A 16,426-nucleotide genomic window follows, 5' to 3' on the forward strand; every position below is an offset into this window, starting at 1 on the left:
CAGTGAATCAGGATCATGTGCTCATTCCTACTGATCAATGTGCTCTCAAAGGCACAGTCAGGCTTCATAAGCTGGCCACCCATGAGTTTACCTGTCCTCAAATTCAGTGCTCCAGCCCAGGGTTTCCCAAACTTGGGTCTCCAGCTGTATTTGGAATACAGTTCCCATCATCCCTGACCACTAGGGATGATGGGAGTTGTAGTCCAAAAACAGCTGGAGTCCCAAGTTTGGGAAACCCTCGTCTAGCCCAGCCTTTCTCAATTTGTTGCCCTCCAGATGTTGCTGAACTGCAACTCCCATCATCCCTGACCATTGGCCAATCTGATGAGAGTTGTAGTCCAACAATGTCTGGAGAGCACCAGCTTGCCAGGAAGGCTGCTCTAGGCGCAACAGTACACTGCTTTTCACAGCAACTGTGCCAGCTCTGCAAAGTGGAGCCACACTGTTTCATGGAGAGTATGAGAGTACAAAAGCAGAAGCGGGAGAGAGTTTCTTCTTATTAAATATTTCACTCTTCAGGCTCAGCAGCTGCAATTCAACTCTGTGTGACCTATGAAATCCCAAGTCTCTGGAAAACAGGTTAAAAAGCTGAGCTGGAAGGCTGGGAAGGTGTCAAAACAAATACCATTTTCAAAGGAGAGATAAAAAACCAAGATGCCACGGCATGCAGCCTGTGAATGGATTACAGGGCAGAGATGAGAAACTTGCATAGCACATAAGGTCCCATCAGGAACATGTCTTGAACCAGAGGTCCTCAGCTAATTTGCATATTTTCATTGCATGCAATTAGCATGATTGGTATATCACTTTCCTAAAGATGCCAGATGTTAAATTTTCAATTGATGAGCATGTTGCATTTGCAGTGCAATATTTTGAACCTGGTTACCCTCAGACATGAAAAAAATAATTGATCCAGACTTCTGCAAGTAATATGGAGTGTTGCAAAGCATACTAAATTTAAGCTTTTTATTTATTTCTTTGCTTATCATTTTTATTAAACATTTTTAGCTGTTACGTTTTCAGATACATACAGTATAAGCCAGAAGAGCCTTCACCAACTTGGTACCTTCCAACGGTTTTAGACTACATCTCCCACCAGCCCCAGAGAGCTTGTGCCAACTGGGGCTAATGGGAGTTGTAGTCCAAAACATCTAGAGGGCATCAGGTTGGTGAAAGCTGAGCTAAGAGCTTCCTAGGGGTGGGCAAGGGTACAAGGAAAAAGTTGGTGTTTATGGGTTTCCAATAAGAAGCCTTGGGCCATATTCAAGTGTGCTGGAGCTTGCAAGGGGCCATGTCTGCTCAACAGAGTGGCTCAAAGTTCTTTCCCAGGAGTGACATCAATGTACCAAAAGACATTACTGGAATCTGTAATGTACTTCAGCCTATTATGGAATCCTCATGTTGGAAGGGATGTTGGAGGCCATGTCGTCCCAACGCAAGATCAACAACGCAGGATGCAACTGCACCATCGGACTTGAGAGCTCTTTCTTCAGTGGGTGGCTGCTAGTTGTGCTTAGGTTACACCCCAAAGTTCAGTTGAAATGTAGAACTGCGTGGTTAGTTCAAAAGAAAATGCGGAGGTCGCCTCGCTTGCACAAAACAGAGAGGCAGAGGGAGTGTTGAGTCTCATGCAGGCTCATTCTCCTAATGACAAACTGCGGTTTGCCATTACATCTGAACTGCGTCCCCCTTCAGTTTGGTCTTTTACTGCAGGTGATCTGCACTTAGGTTGTGCGCCATTCCTTACACAGAAATGCTTTTCTGCGTCGGACATTTATTGCACTTGTGAAGAGGCCCTGGATCCTTTATCTATTTGTAATGCAGTGGTACCTTGGTTCTCAAACGCCTTGGTCCTCAGACAACTTGGAACCCAAACTCTGCAAACCCAGAAGCAATTGTTCCCATTTGCAAACTTTTTTCGAAAGCTGAACGTGCTCCATTTTGAGTGTTACGCTTCCGATTTGAGTGTTATGCTGACAATTTGAGTGTTAACGCTGACGGTCTGAGTGCCACACTTCCATTTTGAGTGTTACGCTGAGGTCTGTCTGTTTTTGCTATTTATTTTGCGTTTTTGTTTTTGCGGCTTTTTTTGTTTTGTTTTGTGACTGTGTGGAACCCAGTTCAGCTACTGATTGATTGATTGTGTGACTGCAGTACATGGTTTATTGCTTTCATTTTATGGATCAATGGTCTTGTTAGATAGTAAAATGCATGTTCAATTGCTGTTTTAGGGGTTGTTTTTAAAAGTCCGGAATGGATTAATCCGTTTTGCATTACTTTCTATGGGAAAGTGCACCTTGGTTTTGGAACACTTTGATTTTGGAACGGCCTTCCGGAACGGATTAAGTTTGAGAACCAAGTGTTCTCTAAGTGGATAGCCAAGATAGTGGGGGGTTGCGTGCGATGTATTCCTCCCCTCCCCATTTTTCAATATGTGTATGCTTGTCCAGCTAGGAACAGGCAATAAAATCCCTTCCTGTGCTGGCTAGGTTCCTGCAGGTGTTATATGGTATTCTGAGGCAGGTTTGGCATTCAGAGAGGATTTAGCTCCCAAACAGCCCAAGCTGTGGAAGCTGAAAGTCCCTGGCAGTTGCTTTTAATGTTTCTGTGACGTGCGGGCAAGGGAGCTGGTGAGTAGGAGCAGTAATTAATTTCTCTGACAGAAACACCAGACAATGAAATTACCCTGCCACAGAGCAGGGTCACTAAAGTAAATATTCTGCTGGAGGCAGGTGGAACGTTGGCAGAGAGTCACATGGCCAGGGCCGACCAATGGCGAGGCGAGGCTTCTTCCGCCAGGGAATTGTGAGCAGAGCGAGGAGGAGAGCTCAGGGCCCCGGTGTGCTGGTTTCGCAGCTTGAGAGGTTGAGGATGGCAGGTCCCAAACCAAAACGAAACAGCTGTTGCAAAGATGCAAGTCCTGCTGTTATTCAGTTCCAAGGGGAAGACAGGGATGGAAGGAGCGGGGGGCCAAACCCCAGCAGCGTGACAGGCACTTTGATTTAAATCTTCCCCAATTGCTTGGTGCAGGAATTAGATTTGAATACAGGGTAGAAGGGGTGGGAACTGAGGAAGTGGGCAGCTGATTTTAGCTGCCCGTAGGTTATAACTGCGCTGTGGGTTAAACCACAGAGCCTAGGGCTTGTCGATCAGAAGGTCAGCAGTTTGAATCCGTGCGATGGGGTGAGCTCCCGTTGCTCGGTCCCTGCTCCTGCCAACCTGGCAGTTTGAAAGCACGTCAAAGTGCAAGTAGATAAATAGGTACCACTCCAGCGGGAAGGTAAACGGCATTTTCGTTCGCCGCTCTGGTTCGCCAGAAGCAGCTTAGTCATGCTGGCCACATGACCTGGAAGCTGTACGCCGGCTCCCTCGGCCAATAAAGCGAGGTGAGCGCCGCAACCCCAGAGTCGGTCACGACTGGACCTAATGGTCAGGGGTCCCTTTACCTTTTAAGGCATCTGAAGATAGCTTTAGCTTCCTCCCCCTCTTCCATTTTACTCATGCCATCCTTTACCCCCAACTTAAGGGGGTAAAAGCTAGTTTCAGAACATAGTTGTCAGAGCACTTGACCAAAATGAATATGCAGGTACAGTGGTACCTCTGGATACGAATGGGATCTGTTCCGGAGCCCCGTTCGCATCCTGAAGTAAACATAACACGCGTCTGCGCGGGTCACATTTTGCTGCTTCCGTGCATGCGCGTGACGTTATTTTGAGCGTCTGCGCATGCGTGAGCAGCGAAACTCGGAAGTAACGCACTCCGTTACTTCTGGGTCGCCGTGGAGCGCAACCCGAAAATATTTAACTTGAAGCTACTTCAACCCGAGGTATGACTGTATCTATTCTGTGTATTTATTGCAGGCCTAGATGAAGCTGTTTAAATAAAATTCCAGCGCAAAACATGGTGTTCAAACTTTTTACTCTTTTGTGCTCTCAGAAAACTTTACTCTTCAGCAGTGCTCTCTGTCCCTGCACTACCTACCCAAAGTTTGGTATCATTTTGTGCCTTAGTAAGAAAAATAAAAGCCTGCTTTCTCATTCCTGGTTGCTGCAAATTGCAGAGCTGACCTGCACTGCTAGGAAGTGTTAAGACTGCAGACTAACTTGCAAATGGATAAACAAGACATTTTAAACTGTCAGCATACTTTGGCGGGGGGCAAGTACTGTATGTAATATCTTTAACATTTTTAAATACATAAATGTTACACATATATTGTGCAGGGCATTTTCACAGATGACACTAAAAGCACCTTTGACCCTCTCCTCTGCTATTTATATGCATGTTGATAACGTGGGATATAAAGAGGAAGAGGACCATTTGAAATTGATTCTACATTCTAGCTGTGTAGGTTTTAATATTCACATTACAGATCTGCAAAATACAAAAAAGCACTTTTAGTGTCAAGAGTGGAAACCTCCTTAGTGTTTTACATAATAACTTGATCTGAACAAAGCATGCAATGCAATCAGCATACAGCGAGGCAATAATGAACAAAAGGAAACATTTATTTCCCATACACCACAACACTGCTGTTTGGAACTCATTGCCATGGAATGTGGTAAGTAATGGTCAACATTACAGGAGAGTTCCAGAAATAATCAGCTGTTCTTTTCTAATAGCCTTCTTCTGAAAAGCATGGCAATGAAGCTTTTTGCATCCCCGCTATCTGCGTGCAGAGACATAAGATGTATCTGTTGGCAGACTGCAGAACTTCAGCCCTCAGTTGGTGGATCAAATGAATGGTTCCCCATATTTTATACATGCTGGGAACGGCTGCCCTGCATGTATAAAACTAGCACATCAAGGACGATCATACAAGTTTGCTGATTGCACAGCTCGGCTTTCACACATGCTGATCTAAGATTCTTGCCCGCTGTAGTGTGTGTGTGTGTGTAGGGGAGAAAGTGAAGGAGGAGTTGACACTGCACAAGATCTCCCACCTTTCAGGACAAGAGGGTGGAAGAAGGCATGCACAGCATAGATAGGTATCACAGCAAAGCCTCATTTCCCTTGGTGTAAGCCTAATGCACTGATCCTAACATTAAAAAATGGTGCAGATTTGGAGTGCTGCAACCCAGAGGACCAGGCTTATAGGGAGCCTGTGTATTTTCCCAAATGCAGTAGAATACCAGACTGTGGAATTTGCTTTGCATAATTGCATTGATATGACGGGAGAACAAGTTTCTCTCAGGCTGTGTTCCCAGAGGCTGGTTGCAGAGACTTGGTTACTAGCTTAGACCGCTTGAGCATGTGCGGTCAAATAAGCTGTCAGATGAGCTTGATAACTCAGCAGTAAGTGGGTGGGGAAAAGTCTCCTCCTTTGCGCTGAGAAGTGTGTCAAGCTGCAATTTCACACACACACAGAAAAGGGGCTGGGAAAAATTGCGAGCGAATCCTTTTGAAGCAAACACTGTGCTGTGTTCATGAAAGCTGCTCTATTCCCTTCTGAGATACAAACAGTGATCAAGTGGATAGTTACAGGATGTTCGTATTGATTATTTTACATCAGAAGGATGTGTTTTCCAGGCAGTTCACAGAGGGTCTCGCTCCTATCCGTTGGGGTTGTGTATATACATCAAACCACCCAAAGTGGAAAGCTGAAAAACTGTTCTTCCAGGTGGAAACATACAGTATAAGAGTAATGGTGCCTTTAGGCAGGTCCAGCACCAGATTTTTTTGGTGATGGTGAGGAGAGAGAAGAGGAACTCAACCCAAGCCCTTATTAACCCATCTGGAGGGAGCCCTATGGAGCATATACAGTGGTACCTCGGGTTAAGTACTTAATTCGTTCTGGAGGTCCATTCTTAACCTGAAACTGTTTTTAACCTGAGGTACCACTTTAGCTAATGGGGCCTCCCACTGCTGCCGTGACACCGGAGCACGATTTCTGTTCTCATCCTGAAGCAAAGTTCTTAACTCGTGGTACTATTTCTGGGTTAGCAGAGTCTGTAACCTGAAGCGTCTGTAACCTGAAGCATATGTAACCTGAGGTACCACTGTACACATGTTCCACGGGGCCCCTTTTAAAAGACTCACCCTGTATATACCCAATTGCTCTTGTGCTTTTGCTTTCTCCCTCAGCCCCATAGCTGCAGACAGCAACCCTTTCTATGATGAAGTTTCGCTACAAGGGTGTGAGGGAAAGCTGCTCTCTTTTATTCCTCTTAACTAGTGCCTAAAAAGAATATCGCTTGAACTGCTTTCAGCAAATCCTCCAAACTTGGATTTGTTTGCACATTTCTCCTTCCCTTCTCCTCTCATGCCTAGGGATGAATTCATTGCATCCTGTTTAATTCAAACCATAGTTTGCTGTACAACCAAACCAACAAACTGTGGTTCAAGTGATCGCTCCAGACCAAGATTGCAAACCGAGATCAAATTGTGGTTTGCAATCCTGGTACGGAAAAACCAGGCAAACCACAGTTTCCTGTTGGGGGCATGATGATAGCAAACTGTGGTTTGATTAAAACTGAATGCAATGCATTAAGCCCCGTGCCAAAGAGGAAGAGGAGAGGAGAATATGAGCAGTGCTTTTTCAGGATCTTGTAAACAGTAATTTGGAGGATCACCTGAGTACAGCCATAGTTCCTAGGCTCAGTAGCTGACCGTGTGGCAGGTCATGAAATCATAGAATTGTAACGTTGGAAGGGACCCCTGAGGCTCATCCAGTCCAACTTCAGCAATGCTGGAATCTTTTACCCAACATAGGGCTCAAACTCACAACCCTGAGATTAAAGGTCTTATGCTCCACCAACTGAGCTATCCCAGGCATTCATATTGCTTTTGCTAAGAGCAACCAGATGTAAAGGAGGACAGGGCTTACATATTAGCAATATAATTTTGGTAGGTGCAGCTTTCCTCACTCCTGCATGCTTCGGCCAAAATGCCGTCTATTGCACAAATATTGAAGATACAGAATCTCTGAAATCTTTTCCATGCACCTGGTTACAGTCTGAGGAGCAGTTAAGCTGCCATTTGTATGAACCTGGGTCTCAATAATGTCAAGCAAGACTTTCCCTTTTTGGTGAAAATGGGTTAAATATTCATTGCAAAGTGATGTAAAAGGGACTCTAGACAGGATGCTGGGGGGGGGGGGGAGATAGAAACACTTGGCTGTCTGTCAAAGGCTTGAATGGGCTTGGAGACTGGCTGAGCTGACCTTTTCCCCCCATGGGATTTTCCTAAGGTCTAGCTTCTTGTCAACTTACTGATTGCAGGGTTGTGCGTGTGTGTGTTTTAAGAAATCTGACTTCCTGGGTTTTGAAAGATAATGACTTTAACTATGGATACTGCAGTGAAAATTGAGCAAATGCATACCTCTCCCCAGTATTTACAGATTGTGGATCCTGCTGCAGCTGAGATCTGGGAGATCTCACCATACACTGTTAAACAAAATGGGACTGCTCTTACAATGGAAGAAAGTATCTGAACTGGCCTGTAGTCATTAATCTAAGGTTACATTGCTATTCCAAAATGTATTCAAAGCAGCTTACAGTAACGAACCTGAGTGCTGCATATATAGTGGAAAGAAAGGATAGCCTCCCCACAAAATAATAATAATAATAATGGCAGCAGCAGAGAGAGAGGAAAAAAACATTTAATCTCCAATAATACAAATCAGAAACAAATAGTATAAATAGTTGTATATCAGCCACTAAAACAAAACTTTAAAAAAAAAAAAACCTCTATGAGAAAATCTTAAAGGCCAGACAAAGGCAAAAAGTGCAGTAATTTATCAGTTTCTAAAAGGGGTCGTTCCTTCGGCTCAGGGCCATGCTCTTGCTTATTATGCTGCTTCAAATGTACATTTAAATTTTGACTTCCTTTAGGAATGTTTTCTTTTGAAATGTTTTAAGGTGGTTTTTTTTTTAGAACTTTGGTGCGTTAAATGTGCATTCTCTACTTGACCTCCTTTGTAATGTTTCCTTTTGAAACCTTTAAGATACTATTTTTATTTCCCGTTAATTATGTTGCTTTGAATGTATACTTTATATTTAACTTTTTTCCAGTAATGTTTTATTCAGGATTGTTGTATTATTGGATGTTTTAATGTAGGTTGTAAACCACATTGAGATTTTTTTAACTTAAAAGTATAAAGCGGCATAGAAATGAAATTGATAATAATAATAGTCCTGTTTCTAGCAACAGAAGTTAACACCTTTTTATGGACAGGTTCTCTGCGCCTTTTGGCCAATGAAGAAGTCTCAGTTGTATCTTTTTTTGTGCAGTGTTGCAGCATTAAAAATTGCATCAAAGAAGTTATTTCCTCCCGAAACTTGCTAGGCATTAACAATTCTAATAAACTTTTTTGGGGGGAGGGTGGCCCTTTGAGAACTCTTTGTCCTTATTTTCTTTTAGTTATACCCATAGTCATCTGCACAATAAATGCTTTAAGGCTATAACCTTGCATGCACTTACTTGTCAGTCCTGTTGGGATTACTTCTGAGTAAGCGTAACTAGTAGGATTGCAATATAAGCCTTATTTTTCTATTGCAGGATGCCTGTAGAACACAAACGGTCTATTTGATGTCTGATGTGGTTGGACTTTAACTCCCATCATACCCAACCAGCATGGCCAACGGTCAGGGATCATGGGAGTTGTAGTCCAGCGACGTCTGGAAGGTTACAGGTCCCTCACCCCTGTCCATCTCATAATGAAACAGCTATGTTTTGCAATAGCTAATGCTCTCTCTCCTGTTGTTCTTCCACAGAGCCCCTGAAATCATCCTCGGTTTACCCTTCTGTGAAGCAATTGACATGTGGTCTCTGGGGTGTGTAATTGCAGAGCTTTTCTTGGGCTGGCCGCTATATCCAGGAGCTTCAGAGTACGACCAGGTTGGTATTGCTGCCTCTTTTATTTACTTGGGCAAGAGTGGTGCGTACTTTCCTCCCATAGAGATTGAGGGGAGGAGGGAATTGGGGGGGGGGAGGCAAGAGTGACACGCAATCTGGAGTTTCAGGGGGAAAATTGAGCTGCCTGAGACCTCTTTATCTATTGCATTGGGAGTTAAGAGTGGAAAGCCAGCTCGGTTTTGAACCAGGAGTGCCCATAAAGACAAAGATTGTGTATGACTCTAGTCCTTTTTCTATCTTCATGTGTCTTTATGTCCCTCCTTCCTCTTCCCTCTTCCTTACTATCTTGAAATGACCTTACCTGTACTTTTAACTCCTGAGACCACTTTTTAATTGTTCGTCTGTAGTGTTTTGGTAGTACTGTGCCTTTAAGGGCTGACCGCCTAGGTGATCTGTCAAGCAAGAGACTAACTTCCAGGTGGCTAGGAAACTCTGTAGATGGGTGTCTGGTCAAACAGTGAACAAAGCAGGCATCCTTACTCCACTGTAACAGCAAGTATCAATGCAGGTTTATTTGTTATCTACATTGCAGTATCAGTTGCCTCTTGTTGCCACCGAGGACATGTTCTGAGGCAGAGATTGAGAACCTGTGGCCCTCCAGGCATGGCTAGACTCCATCTTCCATCAGCCCCAGCCCTTACGGTCAGGGATGATGGGAATTGTAGTCCAAGAACCTCAGAAGGGCTGTAAGTTCCCCATTCCCATTCTAAGGATTGAGAAGCAAGTGAGCGCTCATTCACGTTAACACTCCTCTTTCATCATCGCCGTAGGAGGGGCAGCAGCAAAGGCCTAAGTCAAAGGGCAGGGAGATCCTTGAGCTAGGCTGTTTTCTAGGAGCCCACCGTTCGGTTTAACACTGAAGGTAGCACAGTGATGGGGAAAGCGTTGCCTGCAAAAACTTTGCTTATTGTCAAGCAGCTGTTGAGCTTCTCAGAAAAAAAAAGTTGGTGAGCCTGTTACTGGCATTATCGCCTGTTTTGTTCCAGTGCCTTTAGCAGTGGTACGACACAAAGGCAATTAAGCAGATAAAGCCTTGCCCATCGCTTCTCTCCATGCTGCAGAACATTTTGCCTGCTTCATTTTCTGTTTATCGGGCTGCTGCTTAAAGAAACAGGAGCAAGGCCAGAAAAAATGGTGGCAACCCTACCTTTTGCTCAACCGTCCATTGAATGCCAGATACCTGCGACTATAATCAGCACAAAAGTCTATGCAGCCAAAGTCTAGTTTTTCAAAATTTGGAGCTGCCTTTCCCAGTTCCCCAGTTTCACTGCCACGGTCTTTGAGACTTTCTCTAGAGGTGGCATTTGGAAGATGGTTGGTGCAAAGCCTCAGTTCGCCTCCTTGCTTCTGTTCAAGAATTTTTTTTGTTTGTTCGTTTGGCTATAATGAAATAATAATATAAAAAATAAAAACGGCAGCTTAAACCAGTAGACAGTATTATGATAATTGGCACCAGCTCTAAAAATATTAGAACCAATCAAATAGCAGTCAAAAGAAAATAGAACACATGCGCAATATAAAATAGGTTCATGTTTTAAAACCATTATGAGGCAAGCAGACAGAAGAGTTTTAATGGCCATACCACAAATTCAGCAAATATGCTCCAATCTGGCAAAAAAGAGCCTTCCATGGAAACAGATTTCTGCTCATATAGCTAATAGGTACTTAGGAAGGTGCTTTGTACTAGGTTGGATTATTGGTCCAGCACAGTACTGTCCATTTTGACAGGCAGCAGCTCTCCAGAGTCTCAGTCTGCTTCTTTTTAAAACCAGGGACTCCAGGGATTTATTCCTGGGACCCGCTGCACCCAAAGGATGCACTTGACCTCAGCTTCTTTGTCTAGGGGTGCAGACAATTATTCTTATGCCTTCCTATCCACATTGTGATGCTCATCTGAACCCCACTGAAGTGGTTGGGTGCATCTTCATGTAGGATGTGCCCTGGGGGAGGGTACCAGTTGTCCATGGTGAGAGCTGTTTGGTGGGACAGAACATACAGACCTAAACTTCTTTCATTCGGAAAAAGATGGCGGAGCGGACGCAACCTGGCCTTCATGGCATCTTGCTCAAACAAGTCCTCCTGAAATTAGCATTTGAGGATCAAAGCCAAAGTTGTAAAAGGCTCTTTGGCAAATAAAGCATGCCCGCAAGGCATACACACACTCTTATACCTTCACTGCTCTCCCTTTATCTTTGCAGTTTATGGATAAAGCAACGTATGTCCGCAGGCTTCAAAGGCTAAAGGAGGAGTGCGGTGGAGTTTAACTGCAGAAGGAAAGATAATTTTATAGCACCTAGTTATTTAGCCTCTTAATACATCATAAATATTACTAATGGTTAAAGTTTGTGGGCCCTTGCCTTCCTTTTCAGTCCTTGGTTTGAGCCAAACTTTCCAAGCCCTCACTCCCATTTCCTCCCATTATTTCTTCTGCTGCTTTAGATACCTAAAGACCCCCCCTCCCCTATTCCAGCCCCCAACCTACTACAGATCATGGCAAGATAAATCTGGGCTTCTTTCTTATCCTTCTCTTACAGATCCGATATATTTCGCAGACGCAGGGCTTGCCAGCTGAGTATTTACTGAGTGCAGGGACGAAGACTACGAGATTTTTCAACAGAGATACAGATTCGCCGTATCCGCTGTGGAGGCTAAAGGTGAAGATGTTGCTTCTCAGCCTCCTTCACTGGGGCCTGCATCTCATAATGCCGAAACATGATTGAGGCCTGTGGGCATTAAGCCGGGCTGATAGGCAGTTGCTGCAACAACGTGATGTAGCTTTTGGGTGGCTTGGCAAATTAATGCCTCGGGTCTTCAAAACGTTTGCAGATTCATAGAAAGGGTTCCGTGAAGCAGGCTGGACTCCTCCTCACCTCCCTGCTGGGATTGTTTTGGGAGAGGATGTTGTCTCTTTGCATAAGAACATCAGAAGAGGCATGTCGGATAATACCAAAAGCCCCTTTAATACACCATCCTGTTTCAAACACAGGCCAAACATCCAGAAGCTAATTCTATACACCACCACGTTGCTCTTACAATAAATATAAATATAGTGGGGGGAAAGGCTGTGGTTGCCATTTGTTGAGTATGGTAAAGGTAAAGGGACCCCTGACCATTAGGTCCAGTCATGACCGACTCTGGGGTTGTGGTGCTCTTCTCGTTTTATTGACTGAGGGAGCTGGTGTACAGCTTCTGGGTCATGTGGCCAGCATGACTAAGCCGCTTCTGGTGAACCAGAGCAGCACACGGAAACACCGTTTACCTTCCCGCTGGAGCGGTACCTATTTATCTACTTGCACTGGCGTGCTTTCGAACTGCTAGGTTGGCAGGAGCAGGACTGAGCAATGGGAGCTCACCCCGTCACGGGGATTCGAACCACTGACCTTCTGATCGGCAAGTCCTAGGCTCTGTGGTTTAACCCACAGCACCACCCGCGTCCCTTGAGTATGGTAGCACCCCCCAAAAAAACAAAGCCATGTGGGGCTCCAAGTCTAGGGTGACCAAACATCTATTCCTTGCATCCGTTCTGTTAGTAGCATGACCCTGTTCCCTGCCCCCCACAAATATAAAAAAGCTTTACACAGGCATTGAATAGGGGAAAGATGCCACTATTTCCCTCTACAACTGTGCGTTACCGAGTCTGCAGCTCACATCTGATGAAAATGTAGCAGCGGTCTCGAAACTCATGGATTTACTTCAATTCCTGTGCAATTTCATGTGAGATGGACAATATGTAAAACAGCCAATAATGCTACTTGGAAGCTCGGCCGAAAGGGGTGCAAGGTTTTGTGGTGCCTACCTGGAGTAGCAATGAAGGTTAAATAGAGTTCAGAGCAGATGCAGGTAACTGACTTTTTCTTGATTCTGAACAGACACCGGATGATCATGAGGCAGAGACGGGGATCAAGTCAAAAGAAGCAAGAAAGTATATTTTCAATTGTTTGGATGATATGGCACAGGTAAGAATGCTGGTGAAATATTCAGGGTAATAACCAGCCAAATAACCCACCACCATTCTTGTGCAAACTCCCATTGGAGAATTTTGGTGTTATATGCTTAAATAATATGGGGGACACACCCCTGTGGGTCTGCTCAATTTGTTGCTGCTGCACTCACTGGTTATATTCCTCGGCCATGCCTTTGGTGCCATGTGAAGGGGCCTTATGTGTGTACATTGCAGTACATGTAAGGGCCTCCAATCATTTGTCATAACCTGTGGGGCAGGCATAGGCAAAATCAACCCTCCAGATGTGTTGGGACTACAACTCCCACCATCCCTAGCTAACAGGACCAGTGGTCAGGGATGATGGGAGTCGTAGTCCCAAAACATCTGGAGGGCCGAGTTTGCCTATGCCTGCTGTGAAGCAACTTGCACAAAGGGAGAGTGTCTGCATGCTAGCTTTGCCTCTGAGGACTCTGCAAATCATATTCTGTCATATGAATAGAAACAGCCTGTGAAAGATCAAAATCTTTTGCAGGCTGTTGCCCTGATCCTGCCAAACACGTGTAAGCATCAGGCTAGGTGTGATTTCTCTAGGCCCAGGACTTCCAGAAATGTAGTTTTGCTGCTGATTCAGTTTTTCCTTTCAGGTGAATATGACAACAGACTTGGAAGGCAGCGATATGTTGGTTGAAAAGGCAGACCGGCGGGAGTTCATAGATCTGTTAAAGAAAATGTTGACGATAGACGCGGATAAGAGGATAACACCGATCGAAACCCTCAACCACCCATTTGTCACCATGACGCACTTGCTGGACTTCCCCCATAGCACCCAGTAAGCTCCTTTCTCTCTACTTTGGGTTGCAGGTCTCAGAGCAGTGTCTGCTCAAATGTGCTTTGAATTTGAGTCGCAGCCAAGCAGAGTGAATACCAACAGAACCTGGATGCCAGGAAAACCATTATCATGGCAAGAATGTTTTGATAAGTGTGGCTGCCATCTTCTGATCCTGACAGGGCCTAAACCGAGTTGCTTTAACAGCTCTGGGCCAGTGAGACATTATTCAGGAATGAGCAATTTGTTTCGGTGGCTTGTTCACCTGTTCCCTACCTTCTGCAGGTAGTAGGATTAATTTTCATGCAATAACTCTGTGGGAGGATAAGGTAGGTGAGTGGACTCCAGAATCAGAAGTTTCACTGCCAGGATCTGTCTGTCATCCTAGCAGGGTGAGAGAAAAGATTCTGTGAATGGAAAACACAGACACTCTATGTACTTTTGTAATTCAAGAAAACCTTTAATTTTTTTTTAAAAGGAAAGGCCACATTCACACCATACATTTTTTTAAAAACACTATGGTGCCACTTCTATTTTATCTGTTTATTATTATTTTATATTAAATTTATAAACTTAATAAATTCATTCAAAGATATCAGGGAGGTTCACAAGATGAAAACACAGGATAAAACCACAAATTAATAGTTAGCACACAGACAAAAAACCTCCCCTTCCTACAGACACATTTAAAAGGCTGTACAATATTAATCAGTCCAAGGCCTGGTTGAAGAGGGAGGTTTTCACTTGGTGCCTAAAGTTGTATAATTAATGTGCCAGGCGAACCTTTTTAACAGTCATGGCTTCCGCCAAATAATTCTGGGAGTTGTAGTTCATTATAAGACTGCTTATAGTTGTTAGGAGGCTCCTATTCCCTTCCAAGAGCTACAGCTCTCAGAGTTATTGAACAATCAGTCCCTCTTCACGGGGAACTCTGGGAATTGTCCCTCTGTGAGGGAAATATAGGGATCTCCTAACAACTCTCAGCACCCTTAACAAGCTGGAGTTCCCAGAATATTTTGCAGGGAAGCCGTGACTGTTTGAAGTAGTTTAATAGCACTCTAAATGTAGGGTGTGAATGTGGCCAAAGTTGCTGAGGGAAGTCATGGAAACACTTCCTTTCCTGAGGGTGGAAACCACTTCTGAAAATGGCAGCCACAAGCCTCATTAACAGACTTCTGTAATGTGAAGTGCAACTTGCCTGCTGCTGTGATGTCATGGCGTTTTGCATTTGCTTGCCCTTGCCCCACATCATTTGGCTATGAGTTCCATTTTTATACCACAAGACAAGATAAGCTGTATTAAACATGACAGAGGTCAGGAGGGCGGCAGGACACGGGACTCTTACTTTCAGCAGCAGCTGGGTGTTTTCAAGTAACCTGTAGTTACACGCTAAGAGGTGTCTGAACGAGCATTTGTCAGGAGCTATTGATCTCTCTGGAATCTTGCCACAAAGTGGGAAGCTGGACTTCTTGACCCCAGAGAATACATTTCTTGCAGTAGAGCTGCTTTGCACGACCAAGGGAATGTGCTCATACATGACATCCAAACTGTCGTAAAGTTGCATTCCTTTTTATTTTATTTGATCCTTACAAATGAAGGGGCAGAAAATGGTAAGGAGTGTCCATTGGGTCTGCTTGCTGCAGGGATCACGTTAGTAGCAGGGACTCAGCTTTGGAACTGCTCTCTGTAGAGCAGGGGCTTCTCCTGTTCCTGGCATTCCTAGAATATTTAAACTTGCTGAGGTTTGGTTTCAGAGCTGGAGTGGTTTTAAGGATTGAGGACAACAAGCAACAATGTAAACTGCACAGAAAATAGGCTATGATTCGCAACTGATCGTGATGTTTGCTTCATAGATAGTACAGATCATTGTGATGCTTTTGAGCCTTGGAACACACCAATGTTACATCCTTGTTTCTGTTTTGTAACAGTAGCTTCCATAGCTGCCCTCAAACAATCCCGGGAACTGTAGCGTGGCGAGTTTGATAGGGTTGCTGCCTAGTTCTCTTATTCTCTTATACTGCAGTTCTCTTATTTCCTAGAAAGAAGTAATGTCTACCAAACAATTTAAGTTTGTGGTGTATGTACATCATTGGTGAAATGGGCAGCATCCCTTTGGCTTTCTTGCTTCTTCATGCCTTCTTTCTCATAAACAGTGTCAAGTCCTGTTTCCAGAACATGGAGATTTGCAAGCGGCGGGTGAACATGTACGACACAGTCAATCAGAGCAAGACCCCATTCATCACCCACGTGGCCCCAAGCACATCAACCAACCTTACCATGACCTTCAACAACCAGCTCAATACAGTTCATAACCAGGTGAGGCGAACCATCATAATGCAGTCTCTCTCTGTGTGTGTGTTTGCGTGTGTGTATGCAGGCTTAGCCAACTCTTTTTGAAACTTTTCCACACACAAAGACTTAACCAGATTCTTGATTAACTCTTATTAGTGGAAAGGGATCTGTATATTCCCCACTCTGTGTGATCACAAGATTTTGGCATTTGGTGCAGAATAAAGGCTCTTGCAGTTTACAGGAAGGGCTATAGGTCAGCGAAGGGACCCACAATAAATTCCTGGCTGCTCTACCTAAAAGAAAGCCCTCTCTGCCCAAGAGAGCTTCTCTCAGTCAGAGTAAACAGACCAATCAATTGACTCACTATAAGGCCATTATTTCAGGCTTCCATAGCTGCCCTCAACAGTCCATAATTTCATGAGGAGAGTCTGATAGACTTCCTTCTTTGTCATTCCACCTCTACAGGTGGAGGAGAAGGAAATATCCTTTCGAAGGACAAGACAGGTTTGCAT

The 16,426-nt window shown here is 44.4% G+C and overlaps 1 protein-coding gene across 4 annotated transcripts in view; it reads left to right on the forward strand.

The window, feature by feature from the left end:
• Nucleotides 1-16,426, forward strand: part of HIPK2 (homeodomain interacting protein kinase 2) — a 172,697-nt gene that overhangs the window by 113,682 nt on the left and 42,589 nt on the right. For all 4 annotated transcript variants that reach the window (XM_028746878.2, XM_028746877.2, XM_028746879.2 and 1 more), the window contains exons 3-7: nucleotides 8,712-8,835; nucleotides 11,388-11,507; nucleotides 12,723-12,809; nucleotides 13,441-13,625; nucleotides 15,776-15,938. In XM_028746878.2, the coding sequence (XP_028602711.2) occupies nucleotides 8,712-8,835; nucleotides 11,388-11,507; nucleotides 12,723-12,809; nucleotides 13,441-13,625; nucleotides 15,776-15,938 (679 nt within the window). The remainder of the gene's footprint in view (nucleotides 1-8,711; nucleotides 8,836-11,387; nucleotides 11,508-12,722; nucleotides 12,810-13,440; nucleotides 13,626-15,775; nucleotides 15,939-16,426) is intronic.

This window comes from Podarcis muralis, chromosome 10 (genome assembly GCF_964188315.1).
Source record: "Podarcis muralis chromosome 10, rPodMur119.hap1.1, whole genome shotgun sequence".
In the NCBI taxonomy this organism is placed as follows: Eukaryota; Metazoa; Chordata; class Lepidosauria; order Squamata; family Lacertidae; genus Podarcis; species Podarcis muralis.